Source organism: Carlito syrichta, unplaced genomic scaffold (assembly GCF_000164805.1).
Source record: "Carlito syrichta isolate Samal-C Ts95f unplaced genomic scaffold, Tarsius_syrichta-2.0.1 Scaffold309722, whole genome shotgun sequence".
In the NCBI taxonomy this organism is placed as follows: domain Eukaryota; kingdom Metazoa; phylum Chordata; class Mammalia; order Primates; family Tarsiidae; genus Carlito; species Carlito syrichta.
The window spans coordinates 77,930-97,215 of record NW_007253818.1 but is presented as its reverse complement, the minus strand read 5'-3'; the positions used below and the strand labels follow the sequence as shown (position 1 = coordinate 97,215).

General features: G+C 47.7%; 1 protein-coding gene across 1 annotated transcript in view; it reads left to right on the top strand.

The window, feature by feature from the left end:
* The window catches only part of LOC103270066 (ribose-5-phosphate isomerase), a 34,938-nt gene extending 19,503 nt beyond the window's left edge, over positions 1-15,435 (top strand). The window contains exons 6-11 of the mRNA XM_021717379.1: positions 2,844-2,903; positions 4,897-4,961; positions 5,974-6,042; positions 6,834-6,975; positions 9,438-9,537; positions 14,528-15,435. Coding sequence (XP_021573054.1) covers positions 2,844-2,903; positions 4,897-4,961; positions 5,974-6,042; positions 6,834-6,975; positions 9,438-9,537; positions 14,528-14,625 — 534 coding nt within the window. The 3' untranslated portion in view covers positions 14,626-15,435. The remainder of the gene's footprint in view (positions 1-2,843; positions 2,904-4,896; positions 4,962-5,973; positions 6,043-6,833; positions 6,976-9,437; positions 9,538-14,527) is intronic.
* The last annotated feature ends 3,851 nt before the right edge of the window (positions 15,436-19,286 follow it).

Sequence of the window (19,286 nt, the reverse complement as noted above, 5' to 3'; positions counted from 1 at the left end):
GTGTGTGTGTGTGTGTGTGTGTGTGTGTGTGTGTGTGTGTGTTTTGAGTCTTACTCCATCACCCAGACAGACTGGAGTGCAATGGTACGCGATCACAGTTCACTGCAGCCTCAACCTCCTGGGCTAAAGTGATCCTCCCAACCCAGCCTTCTTGGTAGCTAGAATTACAGGTTTGTGCCACCATGCCCGGCTAATTTTTTTTATTTTTTGTGGAGGCAAGGTGGCCCAGGGTGGTCTTGAACCTCTTGGGTTTATGTAAGCGATCTCCTGCCTCTGCCTCCAAAGGTGCTGGGATTATAGGCATGAGCCACCATGCTTGGCCTCACAGGGTTCTTTATAAACTAATCCCAGAAGTGTCATTCCATCACCTCTGCTGTGTGCCATTGGTCACACAGACCAAACTTGGGTCAATGTGGGAAAGGATGCCTAAAAGACATGAGTATCAGGAGGGGAGGATTATTGTGGGTTATTTTGGAGGCTGCCTTCCAGACCTTCCCAATGATTTTTTGTGTGTCAAGATGAGGTCTCGCCAAGTTTCCCAGGCTGGTCTTAAACCCGAGGGCTCAGGCAGTCCTCTCACTTCAGCTTCCCAAAGTTCTGGGGTTATAGGCGTGAGCCACCAACGGCTAGTCTTCCCAGTGATTTTTATAACTTCAGCATCTGGAATTAGGATGGTTACTCTACTGCTACTTTTGGAGAAATAAAGGAATTAAAAAATAATGTAGCAGTACTATTTTTGTTGTTATTTTCCCTTTCAGTATATAGTTCTCTCCTTTCTTTTTTTTTTTTGAATCAGGGTCTCGCTCTGTTGCCCACAGTCAAGTGCAGTGGTATAGTCACGGCTCGCTGCAGCCTCCAACTCCTGGGCTCAAGCAGTTCTCTTGCCTCAACTTCTGAGTAGGTGGGACTACAGGCATGCATCACCACACATGTCAAATGTTTTGTGTTTTTTATAGAGATGAGGTCTCACTGTGTTGCCCAGGCTGAATATTTCTCTTTAATAAGAACAAAATCTTACTAATTTGCTTATTTGGCCAACATTTTACCATGGAAAATCACAAAGTTTAAAAAGGCAGAGGTCAATAAAATGAACTTCCATGTACCCAGCACTTAATTTCAACAATGATAAATTCATGGATAATCCTGTTTCGTCTGTACCTCAGTATCCATACCCTTGTTATTTTGAAACAAATTCTCCAGACATAAGATCATTTCACTGTATATGTTTCGTTTCATATGTCTCTGAACAATGGAGAGTTTTGTTTTGTTTTTTTTGGTCGGGATCTCACTCGGTCACCTAGGCTGGATGGAGTGCAGTGGCACTATCATGGCTCATCACAGCCACGACCTCCTGGGCTCAGGCAGTCCTTCCACCTGAGCCTCCCGAGTAGCCAGGTCTAGAAGAATGCCACCATGCTTGACTAAGTTTTTTATTTTTTTGTGGAGATGGGGTCTTGCTATGTTGCTGGAGTACAGTGGCACAATCTTTGCTCACTGCAGCCTCAAACTCTGGGCTCAAGAAGTCCTGGTCCTGCTGCCTCAGCCTTCCGAGTAGCTGGGACTGTAGATGAGTGCCACTACACCTGGCTGCTTTTTTGATTTTTTGTAGAGATGAGGTCCTGCTGTGTTGGCCAGGCTGACCTTAAATTCCTGGACTCAAGCTATCATCCTACCTGGGCCTCCCAAAGTGCTGGGATTACAGATGTGAGACCCCATGCCTGGTGGGGGCCTATCTTTTAAACATCACAACAATACTAAAGAAATTAGCAATAATTCTTAATAACATCAAATAAAAATCCAGGTTCAAATTTTTCCTATTGTCATACCGTATAAAGTAGTAAATATTTCAAATAAAAATATCCTTGTTTGAATCAGGATCCAGGTAAGGCCCCCATGGTGCAAATTCCAGGGTCTTTATGTTTATTGTTAGAGAGGGTCGACCTTGGTCATTTCATTTGTCCCCATCTTTTTATAGATGAGAAAATTTGCCAAAGGCTGCATGGCTGGTTTATTTAAGATCAGAACCTAGGCTTTCTGATTCTTAATTGTGGGTGTTTTTCATTTTAAGCAGAAGATGTTTTCAAGGCACGCCTTTGCAATAAGTTTTCCATCCTTTGGCTCCTCTGCATACTGTAAGCAGTGACAGGAACACAGCCCTCTTCCCTAGGACTTGGGTGTCCAAAGGCACAGATTCAGAGTGTCTTTATTCCAGCTGCTGCCTATGTGTGGCCGGAACCACCGCTCCCCTATTTGTCAGCCTTTGAAAAGGTTAGCAATGAGGCATGGCTAGAAGGTAGATGGTGCTGGCCTTTCCACAAACGTCCCAGACCCTCCTAGGCTGGCGCTCTGAGTCTCTTGCATTCTTATGGAGCCCCTCTGAGTTGTGTGTATTCTACCCAACAGTATGACCTGGAAGCCACTCCGTGTCAATTCACAGTGCTCTTCCTCAGTCTTCTTTCATATTGTTGGATTGTTTTAAAAATGTTTCTAGTATTTTGTGGATTGGGTCTGTATTTTAGGAATTTTTGTAACACGGGTGTTGGCAGAAGCTTGAGGAAGCCACGGCATTGTCTCTAGCTGCAAGTCCCTGAGGAAATGCTGTGAACTTGGGATTGGAGCAGTCTTCACTGTGTGCTGTCTGCCTTTTTCCTGCTCCTAGGTTGAGCTAGCAGTTTTGCCGTTCACGAGGCTGGGTGTCCTACCTCTTGGTGGAATAGGTTGGGATTCGGGAGCAAGCCTCGTGAGGACTCAGAGTTAGATAGTTAAATCCCAAAGAACTCTGAGAATCCTTGCCACGCGCCCAGGGTCAGAATGACCAAGAGTGCCTTTCCTGTCCTCCGCAGGCCCGCCAGCTCATCCTGCAGCATGGCTTAACCCTCAGTGACCTGGATCGACACCCAGAGGTAAGGGTCAGACGGCTGTGTCTTTCCGTTCTCTTTTTTTGTGGTTGTCCCTTGTTTGTGTCCTGGATATCTTGTCAGGTCTAGGGAAAAGGTCAGTCAGTCTGCTAACTTTTCTCCTGGGACTGTAAGCGTCAGTCTTGACTGAGGTCCCAAGTGGAGAGGTGGGTTGTTTCCAGTACATTCCCTGCATGAATGCAGTAGGGGGGAAGTGGACGAGTGAAGGCTGGGCCCAAACTCGTTGCACAGAGGGGTCGAGATGAGCCGGTCTGCGGAGCTTTACCACTTCGCGGGGAAAGAAGAAATCATCCAGGGCCGCAGTGACACTTGAAGACAGATTACAATGAAATTTTGTGGTAAGACCGTTGTCACACATGTGGTAAGACGCAGCTCTGAGGAGACCGAAGTGGCTGAGAGCAGACAGCACCACACGGCATCCTGGCTGGCACTTTCTGAGCCCCTCTTACCTGCCAGGTTTTGTGCTGTGTGCTGCACCTGCACTAAACTGTGTAATCTCCAGTGTTCTTGAGGGGAACTGCCATAATTTTCCCATTCTATGGTTGTAGAAAAGGCACAAAGAAGTTCAGTCGTTTGCCCAAGACCACGTTGCTCGTGAGTGTGGAACCAGATTGTGAACATGGGTGTTTCTGGCTCCAGGGCGGTGCTAGCTAGAAGAGTTCGCGGGAACAGGCAGAGTTGAGCTGAGCTGCAAAGTCTAGGTGGCAGTGGCAGGGACAGGGGAGGACAGAATGGGGTGGATGGGAGCCGCAGGAACAGCTCCATGCGTGCGTGTGGGTGCATGTGGACACTGCTCAGACTGCTGGGCTGACTAGGGTGGAGTGGAATGTGCTGGCATGTAGTGGGGGAGGGGGAGAGGTGAGCGAGGCTGGGTTGGAACCGTGGGTAACGTCTCACCACCCAGAGACCAGGCTGGGGTGGGACTTGATGGTGGTCTGTAGCTCCCGTGGCCGTGGTACCATGGGCCTCCGGGACGAGCTGTCAAAGGGCTGTGTGGGGGGTTTCCTCTGTTGAGTGATGGTGAGGAGAGTGGTTTGGGGTGAAGGTAGGCCTGGAGCCCAGAAAGGAAAGATTGCACCTTGCATACCCCCGAGAATTGCCACTGGCCTGGGTCTGTGAAAGGAGGAACGCGAGCATGCCCTGGGTAAAACTCTGTGGACCTCGCCCCTGTGCCCCGTCGGCCGTGCCAAGCAGCCTAGTAGCTTCAGCGTGAGCAGAACTTGTGCTCTGCGTACTGCAGCTTTAAAAAATCTACTGGAGGGTCCTCCCTTGTCCATGCAATTCCACAAATGAGAAATATTTAACTTCCTGATTACAATTTTGGAAAGGCGGATTAACTCGCCCTTGGATTGCTTCTGGGGCTGGTGGTGGAACTTTCTCATAGAGGGAGTGGGCAAGCCCAGACAGGTGAGGTCTTCGTGGGCATGCCTCAAATAATTTCCAAGTCAGAAACACTTTAGCTTCTTATACATACTATTGTTTGAACTTGGTCTAAATGAAATTGCCTGTGCGTTTACCCACAATTAGCACAGAGATTTCTGAATCAGTTTCTTTTTTCCCCCAATGGAATTTAATAGGACAGATAGGCTGTACTGGCCCTTTGGAGGACCAAAAGCCATTCTGATGTGCAAGGGTTTTCAGCCCCCCTCCAAGAACCAGGGTTTGCCTCCTGGGGTGGTGTTACCCACACTGAGAACGCTTGCCCCAAGTGATTCAGCTGTCCACAGAGAAGCCCGTCAGTGAGCAGAGGGATATTGGGTTGGGTCAGAGCTGACGGGTGGCACTCGCGGTCCTGGGGGGCTTCCCTTCTGCCTCGTGGCTCAGTCTGGCCTCTTGGAGCCTCTGTGTCTCCGTGCATCAAGTGGGAATATGGGACCTGCTGGCACTGACAAGACCCTGAGGTGCGGTCACATAGTCAGGCCTAGCACAGACCTCCAGAGGTGCTGAGTGGCTTTGTGTCTTCACTCGCCCTGCACAGATTGACCTCGCCATTGACGGTGCTGATGAAGTAGATGCCGACCTCAATCTCATCAAGGGCGGAGGGTGAGTGCTGGGGGGACTCCTGACTGAAGGGTATCTGCCAGCCAGTCCTTGACAAAAGCGGCATGGATACAGAGTGAACAGAGTGTCAGCTGCCCACTAGGATGGTGGTAGCAGGTGGGCTTCGCGCCAGCTCAGCCTTTCTGGCCCTTGCAGCAGTCTGGTGATGAGGAACCTGGCCTCTTTGGTGGAGCCATTCATCTTAATGAGCTCTCAGTGGATCTGTGTTCTTTTGTTGATCCACACTTTAAACACCGTCCAGGCCAAACCAAAATGCTGGTTTCAGTATTGGGCTAGATTGTCAGGTCTGTGGGCATCAGTGTGTGACCTTTGCTTTAAAGCTGTGCTCACTTCTGTGAGCAGTTATGGATATTATTCATTCATTTGGAAAACATTAGTTAGGCATTTCTCACTGCTGATTTGGGGGGTAGGGAATGGTGAAAGTCCTGTTCTGCTGGATCTTGCCATCAAGCCAGCTACTGAATGATGCAGCATTTGTTTAAAATCATGTTTTATTGTTTATAAAATTTTTATATGTGGTGTTTAATCCTCTCAGCTGCAGATGTGAGATAATTTAGCTGCTAACCACTAGAGGTAGGCCTGGACCCAGACCTGCTAACTCAGTGTCCTGGGCTCTCTCCACTCCATCACCCTTCATCTAGTCCATAGGGTGGGTTGTGCCCAGCTTGCTCTCCTCAGCTTGTAGTCCTCCCATTCATGCCATGGCCAGATGACTTCACCCTCAGCACAGTGCTTTCTCTCAGATGCATCTTGGATGAGATTATGCCTGGCTTGAATGGGAACCATTGTTTGCTTTCTAGGTTTCTCCCAGGCACAGGCCAGTGTTTCTATACTCCGTTTACTAGAAACAGCTTGATGGAACGGAGGCTGTCCCTTTAAAAATTAAAAGTTAAGTTTTTCTTTAAGTGCAAGGATTGAGTGGGTTTTGGGTTCTTGTATCTGACCCAGTTCCCAAATTCAGCTTTTTGTTTATCTGCTGCTTTCTCACCCACAGAGGCTGCCTGACCCAGGAGAAGATCGTGGCTGGCTTTGCCAGACGCTTCATTGTGATTGCTGATTTCAGGTACAGTTCCCAGCAGTCTGAACTGCCGATCGAGGGGGCAGGCTGGATCTCCAAGCCTCACCTCCATTTTATGAAAGAGGAAGTGGAGAGATGGATGGACTTGACTTTCTGAGGCTAGTGGCTAGGACTTGGGGCAGTGTCCAGGAGAACTCGTGCTCTGCTTCCAGGCTGAAGGTCGGGGTGCTGGCTGATCACACCCCTCTTGATCGGAGTCAGCACTATTGAGGCTATCTCGTGGCTTTAGTGCAAGGGGGAGGAAACGGCTCGTCACCCTGTCAGCAGAGCATGCCTTCCTGGGCCACGCATCAGAGCCTCATGGGGCGCCTCAGAGGAGGCAGAGTGTGTCCTGCTGTGGGTGGTGACTCAGCGAGCCTTGCTTCCTCCCAGGTCAGGGTGTTCCATGTGACCCGTGCTGTGGACAGTCTCTGACCAGGCACTGAGACTTTCCTCAGTGGGTCTGACAGAAGGCACTTGTGCCCAGTGTGTTCATTTCGGATACATATATGTATGCCTGTTTGTTTATCATGAAATATAGCTGTAGGAAGAACATAAACATTAAACACCCATACACCCACCGGCCAACCATGTCTGATTTTCACCTTTTTGTCCTAGTTACTTCAAATACCTTTTCTCCTAAACAGCACGACGGCCAACATGCCCGAAGCCTGGTGTCCGCTGCCACAATCGCTCTCCTTGCCCTCCCACCATCTGAGAAGCCTCCTTCCTGAATTTGGTTTTTGTCTGTACCGTTGAGCTTATGTGCCTTTGTTGTGCTTTTTGACTTCTTCCAGGAAAGACTCAAAGAACCTCGGGGATCAGTGGCACAAGGGAATCCCCATCGAGGTCATCCCGATGGGCTATGTCCCAGTGAGCCGAGCTGTGAGCCGGAAGTTTGGGGGTGTGGTGGAACTCCGAATGGCCGTCAGCAAGGCGGTGAGTGGTCTGGGTGGGCAGGGTGTCCTGGAGGGCACTCCAGTTTTCAGTGCAGTGTCCTCCCTTCTGGGCAGCGGGCTTTTATTTACTTATTCTTAATGGGTGTATTTGTTTGTTTTTAGAGAGTTGGGTTTAGTTATGTCTGTCCTTATGTTAGTGACTATACTGAAGCTCATATAGACAAGACCATACTTATTTCTTATTTTATTTATTTATTTATTTATTTATTTATTTTGAGTTGGAGTCTCACTCTGTCACCCAGACTGGAGTGCAGTGGCCGCTCCCGGCCACCGCAGCCTCGACCTGCTGGGCTCCAGCGATCCTTCCGCCTCAGTCTTCCAAGTAGCTGGAACTACAGGCACGCGCTACCACGCCCGGCTGATTTTGGATTTATTGTAGAGATGAGGTCTCGCCAAGTTGCCCAGGTGGGTCTTGAACCCGCAGGCTCAGGCAATCTGCTCACCTCAGCCTCCCAAAGGTGCGGGATTACAGGCTGAGCCACCGAGCCCAGCTTGCTTTTTGAGTTGGAATCTCACTCTGTTGCCTAGGCTGGAAGGCGGTGGCATGCTCACGGCCACCACAGCCTCGACCTGCTGGGCTCAGGTGATCCTTCCACCTCAACCTTCTGAGTAGCTGGAACTACAGGCACGCACCCCCATACCCGGCTAATTTTTTGATTTATTGTGGAGATGAGGTCTGGGCTGGTCTCAAACCCATGGGCTCAATCAGTCCTCTCATCTCATCCTCCCAAAGTGCTGGGATTATAGGTGTGAGCCACCACACCAGGCGACAAGATCATACTAAATACCTTGTATATATCCTCTGTACCAATGATGGAATGAGTATCTATCCCTTGAGGTCTGACATTCCTCAGGTAATCTGACTTTTGTGCCGGGAGGCCTCAGCTGCTAAACACTGACTTTGGGAAGTTTGCTGAGGCAAAACTTTTTCTTCCTCCCTTCTTTCCTCCCTTCCTCCCTTGCTGTCATCTCACTCTGTCACCCAGGCTGCTGGATTGTAGTGGCATGCTCACGGCTACTGTAGCTTCGACCTGTTCTTTCGCCTTAGCCTTCCAAGTGGCTGGAACTATAGGTGTGCACCACCACGTCTTGCTAATTTAAAAAAAAATTTATTGTAGAGACGAGGTCTTGCCAAGTTGCCCAGCCTGATCTTGAACGCCTGGGCTAAGGCAGTCTTGTCTTGGCCTTTCAAAGTGTTGGGATTACAGGTGTGAGCCACAGTACCCAGCACAGAGCGTTTTTAGGTTTCGTGGTATTTTCTCTTTTCCTCCTCCTTTCTTGTATTCTGTGGTTAAATATGACAAGAAATAAAGTTTCTTCAGGAGCTTCTCCAGGAATGCTCTCCAGACAGTCCTGATAATTCATTTTTCTCTTCAACTTCTAAAGTAGGTTGCACAGAACTGTTTTCCCCTCTTACACTTAAATGAGAAAAAAAAAATTCAAAAGCTAACTGTCTCATGTGTAAATTAAAAATTTGGAAGATATAGTCAAGAAAAGATCTATAACTCTACCCCTTTTAATTTTGATATGTACATTTTGATTTTGATTTTATTTCCCTCTTTTTTTTTTTTTTATGGCATTAAAAATATTGTAGCCCTGATCCTAGTGACCGGACGTGCTCTTAGAGCTGTTCGCATTGTTGGCATGTGGAATAAATGCAGTGTGTAGTGGGGAAGTTGTTAGAACTTAGCTTTGAGTTCTTATCTGCAGGCCACATTGCTGCTGGGATTCCTACTGTGTTTTGTGCTCTATTTCCTGCCCCTTTCCTTGTTAGCCAAGTGGTGACTTAAGGAAGTAAGAACAGTGAACTGAAAATCAGAAAGGAATGTGCTCATGAATGCGACACGTTCACATAGGCGGAACTCATGGAAATAACAATCAGTGGCTCAGTGCTTCTGTTAAGAGGCCTGCATTGGCTGGGTGCGGTGACTATAGCCTGTCATCCCAGTACTTTGGGAGGCCGAGGTGAGAGGATTGCCTGAGCCCACTGGATTGAGAACAGCCTGGACAACTTGGTGAGACCTCGTCTCTATGATAAATCAAGAAGTTAGCCGGCATGGTGGCGCGTGCTTGTAGTTTCGGCTAGTTGGAGGCTGAAGTGGAAGGATCACCTTGCCCAGTCAGTTGATGCTGGGGTACCCGTGAGTGTGCACTCCAACCTGGGGCGATGGAGTGAGACTCCAGCTCCAAATAAAAAGGGGGCGGGGGCTGTGTTATCTCAGATACAAAACAAAAAGAGACTCACATCCAAGTCTTTCTGACTCCAAATAGCCTGCTCATTTTGACTTCACAGCACACCTTCGAGAAAGCACAAAGCAGAAGCTGGTTGAAGTAGATATTTGTCTTTGATTATCACCTTCACTTTCTTCTCTGCCTATCAGTCTGTCCTTCTCTGCCTATCAGTATCTACATCCTTGGTCATTGTGGAAAATTATCTTCTAGGGTCCCGTGGTGACAGATAATGGGAATTTTATCTTGGACTGGAAGTTTGACCGGGTACACAAATGGAGTGAAGTGAACACAGCTATCAAAATGATCCCAGGTAACATGAGTGGTGCTCACTGGGCATACAAGCTCATGCCCTTCATGCTGTCCCCTATCCTGGCCACAGAGGGCACAATGGACAAGGGTTTTTGTAAGCCTTGACTGGAAAGAAGGACTTCTTTTATACCATGTGTGAGGTTTTTAACCTCGCCTCCTTTGCCTCCTCCCGTCCCCGGAATAATTGTTGCTTCTCTAGCAGCTTTGCTCCTTGTGTATTTCACTGCCTGTTTGGGGCGGGATAGTCTTGAATCTGATGGAAAAGCAGAGGGGCTTGCCTTGAAATATGGCCGCCATCTCTGGCGAGAGCCTTTCCTTCCAGGAACTGAACTGCAGCCTCTTTGTGGGCTTTTTTCACCTTCACCCATGTTCATTGGTTGTATGCCACGGGCAAGATGCTATGCCACGTGTTATGGAGGATGCCCTGAGCTCTGGGACATGGAGTCTGTGCTCACGGAGATGCAGACCTAGGGAAATCTGTGGATGGCCATGGGGAAGCCGTGCCTGCCCACAAATACGGTGGAAAGTGCTGAACTCTGCTAGAGGAGTGCCAGGAGTCTTGGTGCACAGAAGTTGCCTCTTATGGGGAGTATGAGGCAGTCCTGTGGTGTGCCGGTTGTTTTTGACCTAGACCTTAGCATGCCATAGTCTGGACACTGGGCTGAGTATGGAAAATGTCCCCTTTGATTCCCATGTTGATGAGGTCGTTACAGAGGAGTTCACAGGCCAGAGAAGGTTAAGCGATTTACCCAGGGTCCACAGCACCTAGAAGGGTGCTCTGAGTTGCTTGCCTCTAGACCCTGAACGTTAACTACTCATGTGCTCAGCTAAGGACGGGCTGTGTGGAATGAACTTCTGGGGCAGTGGTGAGGCTAGTGCAGCTGTGCCAGGGCATGATGGAGCAGGAGCTAGGTTGCTGCCCTGGCTGAAGGCATGGTGGGAAGTGTGGCGGTGAGTTCTGGGGCTGCAGCCCTAGTCCAGGCTAGAGGAGGTAGCCAGGGCTCATACCAGGGGATTAAAAGGAGGAGGCAGTCCTGAGAGGCATCTGTCTCTTGGGATATGAGAGACTGAGAGTCTGGAACTGGCTAATGGGGCAGGTAAGAGCAGTTTAGCAGAGCGGGCTCTGGAGCAGACTGTCTGGGTAGTGATCCTAGCCCTGCCATTTCTAGCAGCGTGAGCTTTAAACAGTAGGTTAATGTCTTTGTGCCTGAGTTTCTTCTTCTGTAAAAGGAGCTGATAGCACCCACCTAATGAAGCTGTTGGGAAGGTTAAAAGTTGAAACAGTGCACCGCACACACAGGAGGTGTTTGCTGAACGAATGGATTCCTAAGAAGAAAGGCTTTACTCTAATATTTACTCTAATTAAATATACTAGGTTTGAAGAGCTAATTCTTTAGCTCTACTTTAGTCTGTTGTTTTCGTCATCTGTTGGCAATTTTTTACCAGATTTTACTCCTCTTCTTGCTGAGTGGTATCTTTTTGGTGGAAGAACTGCAGAACCCAGAAGGCAGGAGAAAGAGAAGATGCAGACTCACTGTTAGTGAAAGGGGAGGGTCTGCCTCTGGTGGTAATGGAACCACATCCCGGGCCAGTGTTGGGACTGTGTGAGCAGGTTTCTTTAGTGCCCATTAGGCACCTCTCTCATTCCCGCTCAGACTGTTCTTGGCTTACTGAGACATCGGGATGTCCTTTGTGAGGAAAATTTCTCTACAGTTTGTTTTCCACCAGTGGAGAAGCCACATCTTAGAGAAGTTCAGCTTTCTTAGGAACTGAGAGTGAGGAAGACGGAAAAAGAGGCTAGCTATTAAAGCATGTAAGGTGGGCTGGGCGCAATGGCTCAGGCCTGGAATCCCAGCACTTTGGGAGGAAGAGGTGAGAGGATTGAGCTCAGGGGTTCACCAAGTTGCCCAGGCTGGTCTCCTACCCCTAGGCTCAGGCAGCTCTCTCGCTTGGGCCTCCCAAAGCGCTGGGACTCCAGGCATAAGCCACTCTTTATTGAAGGGCCAGAACTTATGGGGGTTCTTTCCTCCAGGTTCATATTCGGAGTCCCCTGCCCTTTTCACAGGGTTTTATTCCTCCACTAAAGCGACTGGGGTCAGTTGCTTCTAGAATCTCAGTAATTTTTTTTTTTTTTGTGAATCGGAGTCTCACTCTGCCGCCCAGGCTGGAGTGCAGGGGCACGCTCACGTCCACTGCAGCCTCGACCTGCTGGGCTCAGGTGGTCCTTCCACCTCAGCCTTCCAAGTGGCTGGAACCACAGGCACGTGCCACCACACCCCGCTAATTTTTTTGACTTACTGTAGAGACAGGGTCTCCCTAAGTTGCCTAGGCTGGTCTCGAACCCGTGGGCTCAGGCAGTCCTCTCATCTCGACCTCCCAAAATGCTGGGGTTCAGGTGTGAACCACCTCACTCAGCCTTAGAATCTCAGTAACTCTAAGAGTGGCTGCTCTAAGATCACACTTCAGACTGCTGTGCATTCCTCTCTGCTCCTACTTTGGAGCCCTTCCTTAGCCCAGTTGAACTGTCTCTTTTTGTCAGAGGGACGCTATCTCTTTGCGTTTCAGAAAGTTTGAGAACGATGGCCTGGAGTGGCTGCTCTGCTCGGCTTTGGGAAGCTCCAGTAGGCAGGCATAGTTTGGTGCCCGGGACCTCTGTGCTTCAGCAGCTTCTCGCTCTCTGCCAGCTCTTCCTCCCAGTAGATGAGTCGCTGCTGCATTGTGTTTACTCGGAGCCGTCTTCGGAAGTTATAGTTTTGTGTAGCCGTTTGGCTTTATGTAATTCACAGTGACAAGTAAAGAGTGGCAAGCCTCCTTCCTCCTTTCCAGGCGACTGTTACGTATCTGGAGGCAGCCGATGTTACCAGAGTTGTGTGGTCTTTGGAGAAGGTCTCACTCTCTCTTTTTTTATTTTTATTTTATTTTTTTTTGAGTTGGAGTCTCACTCGGTCTCCCCGACTGGAGTGCAGTGGTTGCTCCCGGCCACCGCAGCCTCGACCTGCTGGGCTCTGGCGATCCTTCCGCCTCAGCCTTCCAAGCAGCTGGAACTACGGGCATGCATTACCGCACCCGGCTGATCTTTTGATATATTGTAGAGACGAGGTCTCACCAAGTTCCCCGGGCGGCTCTCAAACCCGTGGGCTCAGTCAGGCCTCTCGGCCTCCCAAAGTGCTGGGATTATAAGCATGAGCCAACATGCCTAGCCAAGAGGGTCTTTCATAAACACACAAATGGAAACACACCACCCCTTTTCATACAAGTGACAACATACTATGTATACGCGTATCTGTTTCCTGCTTTTCCCAACTTGGGCATTATTACATGTTGGCTCACAAAAGAGCTTCCTTGTTCTTTTCTTTTTTCCTGAACAATTGCCATTGTATGGCTATACCACATAATTTACTTGGCCATATTGTCGTCATTTATAGTTCCAGTCCTTTGCTAGAAGGGATTACTGAGTAAAGGGATAAGTTATCTGTGGCTTTTTGCTAGATGGTACCAAATTGCCCTCTGCAGTTTGTACCAATTTACCTTTCTGTCAGCAACATATGCAGGTATCTATTTCCCTGCACACTGGGTTCATCACATCTTTTTTCTGATAGTTGACCTGTGTTATTTCATTGTAGTGTGTGTGTATATGTAAATATTTTTGGAAAAGGTTGCCGGTGGTTGTTAGTTCTCATTGCTAAATAGTATTCCATTGTCTGTGTATATGACTAATTTATATATCCATTCTATTCTTGATGGGCATTTGGGTATTCTCAGTTTTTAGCTATTAAGAAAAGTACAACTATTGATATCATATACGTTTTGTGGATGGCCATATGTGTGCCTAACTGTATATGTATATACAGCTGTATATGTAGCAGTCGGGTTGCTGAGTGGTTGGGTGTGAATATATTCTGCTTTGGAAAATGTCCTCACAAATGTTTTCAAGATGGTTTTGCCAACACATCTGCCACCATAGTGTGTATGAGTGTCTGCATCCTTGCAAGTTTCATTCTGGTGTGTAGTGGTAACTCATAGCTTTAATTTGCATTCCCTTTCAGCTTTGGAGTACCTTTTAAAAAAATGTTTGTTGGCCATTTCAGTAGCCTCTTTTGTGAAGTACCTGTTCAAGTCTTTGGCCTGTTTTTCTGTTGGATTGTCTGTCTTTTTCTTAATTATTTGAGGAGTTGTTTCTATTTTTTGATGTGGGCTCTTTATCACATATATAGCTTTCCAGTGTCTCTTCCTGCTCTGTTCAGGAATCTCTCAAGGCTGGTAGTATGATTGAGAGGGGGCTTCTTAGAGTAGTTATGGAGGGTCTTTATAAAGTGACTTGCTGGCCGGGCACTGTGGCTCATGCCTGTAATCCCAGCACTTTGGGAGGTAGAGGTGAGAGGATTACCAGAGCCCACAGGTTTGAGACCAGCCTGGGCAATTGGCGAGACCTCAACTCTACAAGAGATTAATAAAAAAATTAGCTGGGTGTGATGATGCACGCCTGTGGTTCCAACTAATTGGAAGACTGAGGCCGAAGGATCTCCTGAGCCCAGCAGGTCAAGGCTGCAGTGGCTGTGAGCGTGCTTCTGCACTCTTGCCTGGGCGACAGAGTGAGACTGAGTCTGACTCAAAAAAAAAAAAAAAGAAAAAAGAAAGTGACTTGCCACCTGCTCTGTTGTAAGGACAGAGAAGAACCAGCCCCTTGAAGAGCTTGAACATGAGAAGGTGGCTGTTCCACACAAAGGGAACAGCATGAGCAAAGGCCTGAGGCCGGGCAAAGCTTGGCCATGCATGCTTCTTCGAAAGCCAAGGTGGGAGGGGAGAAAGGGAGGCAAGAAAAAATAAAGATAATCGGAATCGATTTTCATTGCTCTGGAGAAGAGGAAGGCTTTAGATTTGTCGTTTGCCATAACTGTCGTTATGACAGTTGCTTCTGGTGACTCTGTGATTCTTGGTTCTCTTTTTGCTTTAGGAAGCTGCATCTTAATGCTTTGTCATCTGTCTTGCAGGTGTGGTGGACACAGGCCTGTTCATCAACATGGCCGAGAGAGTCTACTTTGGGATGCAGGATGGCTCGGTGAACATGAGAGAAAAGCCTTTCTGTTGACCTGCAAGGAGCGGCGTGTGTTCGGCTTGATCTCCAGCCCAGGGCCGAGGTGGACATGCCTCTTTGGGATCCTTTGCCTTAATGTATCTGTGCCAGGTGGACAACTGGCAGGCGGTGGGGACGGGGTTAAGTTAAGTCTTCTGAAGCATTGTTGTTAAATATCTTTTTAAAAAGAAATACAAACATATATTTTTACTATTAAGATATTCAGTTTTTTTTATAAAGTAGAACTTTATTTCATGTTTTATATGAAACATTTACCAAAAAAAAAAAAAAAAAGAGGTGGGACTGTCTTCCAATCCTTTGACTTGAGCCTGCTGGTTAAGCTTCTGAATTATTGGGCTTGCTGGAAAATGAAAATCAAAACTTTTCTTGGAGCTGGTGAAATGAAAGGCCCAGCCAGCAACGTCTCCTGATGCCTTACTGGAAACTTTGTTTACTTGTCTGCACTGTCCCTCTTGTTATTGGTGTTTAAGGGTCTCCCACGGGATCAGGCTTACAGAAGCCTGCTGCGTGGAGCAGTATGGTGTGGAGTGACTTGAAATGTCAGCTACCAGGGAGAAATGTGGTTGTCCTTTTGCTAAAACCAGGGGCTTTCTTCACATCCCTGCTGTTGGAAGCAGAAACACCTACCAGTACTGCCAAAGGACTGCTGTGAAATGTGAAACACTTTTTTCTGTTTTTTTTTTTGTTAACTGGTTTTCTTTTTGCTGTTAATACCTTTTGGTGTCCCTTTATTATTACCTGCATGGTTCGGCTTCAGAAGTCCTCACCTGTTCATTTTGTTTGCAGGCTAAATAAAACATTGTGGTGCCATTTTGACTCTGTCTTTCTTGGAGAATTTGCAATAAGATGGGAATCAGTTTTGCTCACCCAGTTTACATGAGATCTTTGCTAAGGGGTGGATTACTCAAGAAATCCTGAACCAAGGACTAGGTAAATACAGCCTTTATTTCTGGGACAGCTTATCTTCCAGATGTCAGTCAGCAAAGGAAATACCCTAGAGACCTTTCTGTGTACAGCAAGGTGTTATTTTTTTTTTAATGGAAGGTAACACAGCTGAATAAAAGTCACAATTATCTTTGTTTTATATTGGTCAAACCTTTACTCACGGAAGCTGATATGCAGTAAAACAGGTCATCTGAATTTCCTTTGTTGCCCCACTCTAATTTTCAGACAGTCTTCTTAATAAGCAGCAAACTGTCTAAAAAATAGCCTCATGGACAGGAAGGGGAAAGGCCATGACCAGCTCGGTGGTGATTCTATATGAGACTCAGGAATCTATCCTGTTCTTCAAGGGTCTTTGTGTCGAAGCCCTGATTTTCCCTGCTAACTTTGCATAGTACTCGATCTGCCATTCCCCTCATCTCACCCTGTGTTGTGAAGCTTGGACTTTAATTATCAAAGTTGTTGGCATCTAAGTTCCTGCCAAATCAGGTTGCAGAATAAAAGTCATTAAGGGAGCATTGAAGAGGATTATTTCTTTTGGAATTCATCCTTCTCTCAGGGGGCTCTTTTCCTTACACGTTGTTGGGAAACGTGTTGTGTGGAGTGTTTTATTTTTCGTCAAGACTAATCTGGTTTGGGTGACACTTTTTGCATAGACACGCTCTTAGCTGAGAAATCTTGAGAGAACTGATTTCTGAAGTTCTTCAAAGCTCTTGTGGCATGGATTAGATTTGGCAATGAATTTCTGAAAACCACCTGTGTGCATCACATCATGTGTACATTTTCTACGGGTTTCACAGCATTCACATCTGTGGCTGAGCTGCAGTTCCTTTGAGTACTGATGTTCGGTTTTCTCTCGAAGAAAGCAACACACCTGCTTTGCGTTGGTCAGGCATATAGCAAGCAGTATTCTCCAGAGGTTGATTTTGATTAAAGATTCTTCGTTAAAGTTGTTTTAAATGTGATCTTGCTGGTGAAAAGTTGGATAAGAAAACAACTTTTTAAAAACGTGACCCACGTGCCAGTACTTGTGATCAATGACTAATCTGAGGAGCCCAGGGTGTGCTGCCAGGTTGGTGTTTGGGAAAGGTTTGCCTCTGGGAGGCATCCAAGGAGAAAAAAAATTGCTTCGATTTGAGTAAAATCTGCTCAGTTTGGTTTCCACTAGAGCTTCTCATAAAGGACTTATATTCTTGGTCAAACCATTCTGAGCTCCCGCCATGGGCCAGTTCCTGGTGGGCACCAGTGGAAGGGATGGGAGAATGGGAAACAGGTGAGTAAGACCCTCCTCCACTCTGGGTGCTTCTGACCTGGTGGGACCGACAGGCAGACAGATGGAGGAATGCCACAGAGGAGCACAGTGGGCAAGGGAGACCATAGTGGGGTCCTGCAAGTGCTGATGGCAGCCGGCACTGCTGGTGTTGGCTCTAGCAAAGCACCTTAAGCTGCCAGTGATGGCATGAGACTGGCCTGAAGAGGTAAGGCACTTGGTCCTGGACACAACTGGTGAGTGGCTGAGCCAGCCAGGACCCCCTGGTCCTCAGGTTGGGGTTTTGTTGTCTCTGGGAGGATACTCTTAAAGCTGGCTGTAAGAAGTGCCAGGAATGCCATGTTGTGACTTTTGATGAGAAAATCCAATGGATACAGGCAGGTTTCATAGAAAAGGTAATTTTGGATTTCTCTTTTTAAAAGGTTAACTTTTATTTGAGGAGACTCCACTGGTGCCATGACAAATTCTTGAGACTTCTCAAACGCTTGGCTCTGCTTGCTTCCTGTCACACCCAGAAACTGATGCAGACAGATTTAGGATTGCGTCAGCCTTCACTCTCCACGAACCCAGTCATCAGACAAGGCTTTTAACATAGGGTTCGGTGTCTTTGCTATTTTAGTGCCTGGGTGAATTGCAGGGTAACAAAACACTCCAGTGTAGCCTGGCATTCACATGTGCCCAAGTTGGCCTCAGCAAGTAAACATCTGTTTGATCCTTCGACACAGATGCACGCATGGTTCGTGTGGGCGGTGGGGCAGAGACAGGATCCAGGGAGGGAAGGATGAGTCCTCCCTGGAAAGGCAACCCTGGTATCTGGACAATGCATTTTGCAGACTGAGGAGTAAGACACCTTCAGCGTTGAAACCCCATTCTGTTGGGTCGAATCCCTGAGAACCATCTCTGCTCTGCAGTGGGAAACCGAACCATTTCAAGGAACTGAAGTCCTGACTGGCTGCATCTCTGTCAGCTTCAGCCCAGTGGCAGTAAGATCCCCGAGTGTCCACTTGATGCAGAGAAAACTACGTTTAAGAGAGTTCCCAAGTTTGCGGGTATCCCAACCTGAGTTTCAAATCAAAGAGTAATGCTTATTCTCATTTCACTTGTTTTTTTTTGGGGGGGGTCAGTGTCTCACTCAGGCTTGAGTGCAGTGGCACGATCACAGGTCAGTGCAGCCTCGATCTTCTGGGCTCAGGTAATCCTTCTGCCTCAACCTCCTGGGAAACTGGTACTGCAGGTGCATGCCACCACACCCAGCTAATTTTTCAATGTTTTGTAGAGATGAGGTCTTGCTATGTTGTCCAGGCTGGTCTTTAACTCCTGGGCACAAGTGATCCTTCCGCCTCGGCCTCCCAGAGGTGCTTGGATTACCGGCGTGAGCCAGCACACCCAACCTCATCCTCATTTCAGAAGCTGTTTGTAGTGGAGGGTGAGGCCAATCTGTCACAGGTGAGTTCTGAAGGTTCCAGATCTGTGACCTCTGAACTCAGTTGGCCAGTGGTGGTGCCACTCCCGAGGTGAGAGCCCACAGGGAGCTGGCACCTGGAGTGGCACAGTGGTCAGGAATGGCATTGCCTAATCGAAGCACAAGCCACAGGATATGATTTTATTTTTTTCTTTTTGAGTTGGAATCTCACTCTGTCACCCAGGCTGGAATGCAGGGCCAAGCTCATGGCAGCCTCGACCTGCTAGGCTCAGGCGATCCTTCCACCTCAGCCTTCCAAGTAGCTGGAACCATAGATGCATAGAGACAAGGTCCCGCCAAGTATCCCAGGATGGTCTTGAACTCTTAGATTCAGATAGTCCTCTCGTCTCCGCCTCCCAAAGTGTTGGGATTACAGGCGTGAGCCACTGTGCCCGGTAGGATATGATTGTAAATATTCTAGTCACCACACTAAAAAGGTGAAAAGGTAAAATATTTGTAATAAAATATTTTATTTAGCCCAAAATATCTAAGATATTAGTATTTTAATACAATGGTATTTCACGTTCTTTTGTACTAGGTCTTCAGGTGACTGTGCATGTCACTTTGGCACATCTCTTGAACTGGCCACGTCCAAGGGCTTGACAGCCACACGTAGCCATGGCTGTGGTGTTGGAGAGCACAGAGCTGGGATCCGAGGGCAACTTTGGCAGTGCCCTCGTTTTGGCTCCTTTAAGGTTCCTCTCATTTCTTGGAGCAAGCCTGGAGTTCTCCTGGGATCCTGATGTCTCCTAGAACCCAGAGAATCGAGTCAAGGGAGAGCTACCCGGGGTGAAACTTAGTAATGCCCATCTGAATGGAGAACTTTCATCTGGGCTTCACCAGAGGAGCTTCTTGACCTGATAAGTAACTTTTACTCCAGGAAAGAGAGAATGCCATCCTTTTAGCTCTGAAGTTAAATTGTCACCTTAGTGAGATGTTCTGTTTTTTCTGATGGAGGTAAGTATGATGATGATTGCGATC